The 1,978-nt window shown below is 36.3% G+C and overlaps 1 protein-coding gene across 1 annotated transcript in view; it reads right to left on the bottom strand.

Annotated features, from left to right (window-relative positions):
• The window catches only part of LOC107482465 (RNA pseudouridine synthase 4, mitochondrial), a 5,848-nt gene that overhangs the window by 3,181 nt on the left and 689 nt on the right, over positions 1–1,978 (bottom strand). The window contains exons 3-7 of the mRNA XM_052260119.1: positions 1,602–1,683; positions 1,366–1,446; positions 1,103–1,216; positions 858–956; positions 325–436 (exon numbers count right to left, since the gene is read on the bottom strand). Coding sequence (XP_052116079.1) covers positions 325–436; positions 858–956; positions 1,103–1,216; positions 1,366–1,446; positions 1,602–1,683 — 488 coding nt within the window. The remainder of the gene's footprint in view (positions 1–324; positions 437–857; positions 957–1,102; positions 1,217–1,365; positions 1,447–1,601; positions 1,684–1,978) is intronic.

Below are 1,978 nucleotides of genomic sequence, written 5' to 3'. Positions count from 1 at the left end.
ACAAATGTTTGGGTTGACATCTCCATGGATTTTTATTGGGGGCTTACCTAAGGCCTCAAGCATGACACTATTTCTTGTAGTTGTTTATAGAATGACTAAATATGCTGCAAGAGCTTGGTACCACAAATATTAAGACGAGGGAGATGCAGAATAAGAACAGATAGTGTAAGAGTAGTAGAGAGGGGAGATTAGAAATGAGAGTGAAGAAAGAAAAGAGAACCTGAAAGGTATCAGCCTGATAGCATTCCAGTCTGAGTGTATTAATGGGAAAACAAATACAGAAAAGTAGAGAACAAGGTATTTAAAGTAGGGTTTATTACTAACCATGCGATGATGATCCAATCACATGATACTCTGTAATTGCATGCTGTGAAGACAATAATGTTGAATTGTCAACTACGGTTATACGATCAGATTTTCCATTGTCAACCACAACCTGCAATCAAACAAAAGAGTTTACTACATACGATGAGCTTTTTATGTTCGTCAAATCAGTGACATGTTACCTAATAGTTAATACAAGAAGCTAATTTAGATATTATTAATAGAAAGATGGGTTGATGTACGATTTTTTTTTTCTTTTATCTTTAGAAAATGGGAGTTCATATTTTGGTATGCACATGGCATATTGTTAGCAGCACAAAAAGCTAAGACCAAGTAAAATTTTTCATACATGCAGTGTATGCAAATTACTGTTTTATAAGTTCAAGTATTCAACACATCTGAATATTACATGAGTTGTTGTCAGGATTGATGCAGCACATGTGAAGTGTATTGCAAAATGCAGATCAGATAAGAGTTGGGGGAATTAGCAACCTAACAAGCTTCTGATAAACAAGTGGCAAGACCGTTACAACCTTACCGAGTGAAGCAGTAATCAACCCCCTTGGACGTCTTGGACACCCAATGACCAGCGCAATATACCTTCTTTGTAGGATTCTATTTTCTGCATCAATCTATTTAAGATCAAATGGCACCATTCAGTGGGAGAAAAGGAACAAAATCAAAATTGAAAGACCAATTTAAGAATCAATGTTGCAAAGATTCTAACAAGCACATCAGCACAAGTGAAGCATTCGATAGAAAAGCAGAAATCACCCACATCATCTGATGCTGTTGAAGTTTTCTCCCTGAAGATGGAATGCAAAATGGTAGCACTGGTCTGTGTCCTTCCCATCACCAGAATGCCAGAACAGTCTCGATCTAGTCTATGTACCTGATATACATATTATTTCTCAAAGTATCAACACCAGAGCTTTAATAAGAGAGAAATGTAAGTTGATTATACCAACAATCCAACATACAATTCATTAAGGAATAAAATTTTCAGAGAGAAGCATTTAATAAACTCGAAAATAAGCTCACCAGGCGAGGGGAGTCCGGGTACTCGAAATTTAAACATGCTGCAGCTAAGACATCTAAACTCCTCTTGATGTTGATGCCACCCTATTCATACACAGAAACCATCTTATCATAAGAAAGAAAAATGCTAACGAGCCATCAGAATTTATTATTTGAGAAAAGGACAAATAGGTCCCTGACTTTTTGTCCCGCAGACATTTTCGTCCCTGACCATTGAAAAATACTTTTAAGTCTCTGACCTTCACAAAATTTGGACGGATCAGTCCCTCCGTCCAAATGCCTCCGTCAGGGACTGATCCGTCCAAATGCCTCTTCCAGGGACTGATCCGTCCAAATTTTGTGAAGAGGGATTTAAAAGTATTTTTCAATAGTCAGGGACGAAAATGTCCGAAGGACAAAAAGTCATGGACCTATTTGTCCTTTTCTCTTATTATTTTTTGTCATTCATCAACTCAATTCATTTAGTCTAATTCATTTAATCTAGTAATCCAATAACATACTTTTAAACATTAAAGGTAAACCGGCGGCCAAAAACAATAAATGCTGATGACCCTCTAGCATTCCTCTAAGAAATATCATTATTAAAGCTTTCTTTTTTTTCAAAGTTAGTTAATTA

Source organism: Arachis duranensis, chromosome 4, assembly GCF_000817695.3.
Source record: "Arachis duranensis cultivar V14167 chromosome 4, aradu.V14167.gnm2.J7QH, whole genome shotgun sequence".
NCBI classification, from domain to species: domain Eukaryota; kingdom Viridiplantae; phylum Streptophyta; class Magnoliopsida; order Fabales; family Fabaceae; genus Arachis; species Arachis duranensis.
The sequence above is the reverse complement of the archived record's forward strand: the minus strand, read 5'-3'. Positions and strand labels throughout refer to the sequence as shown.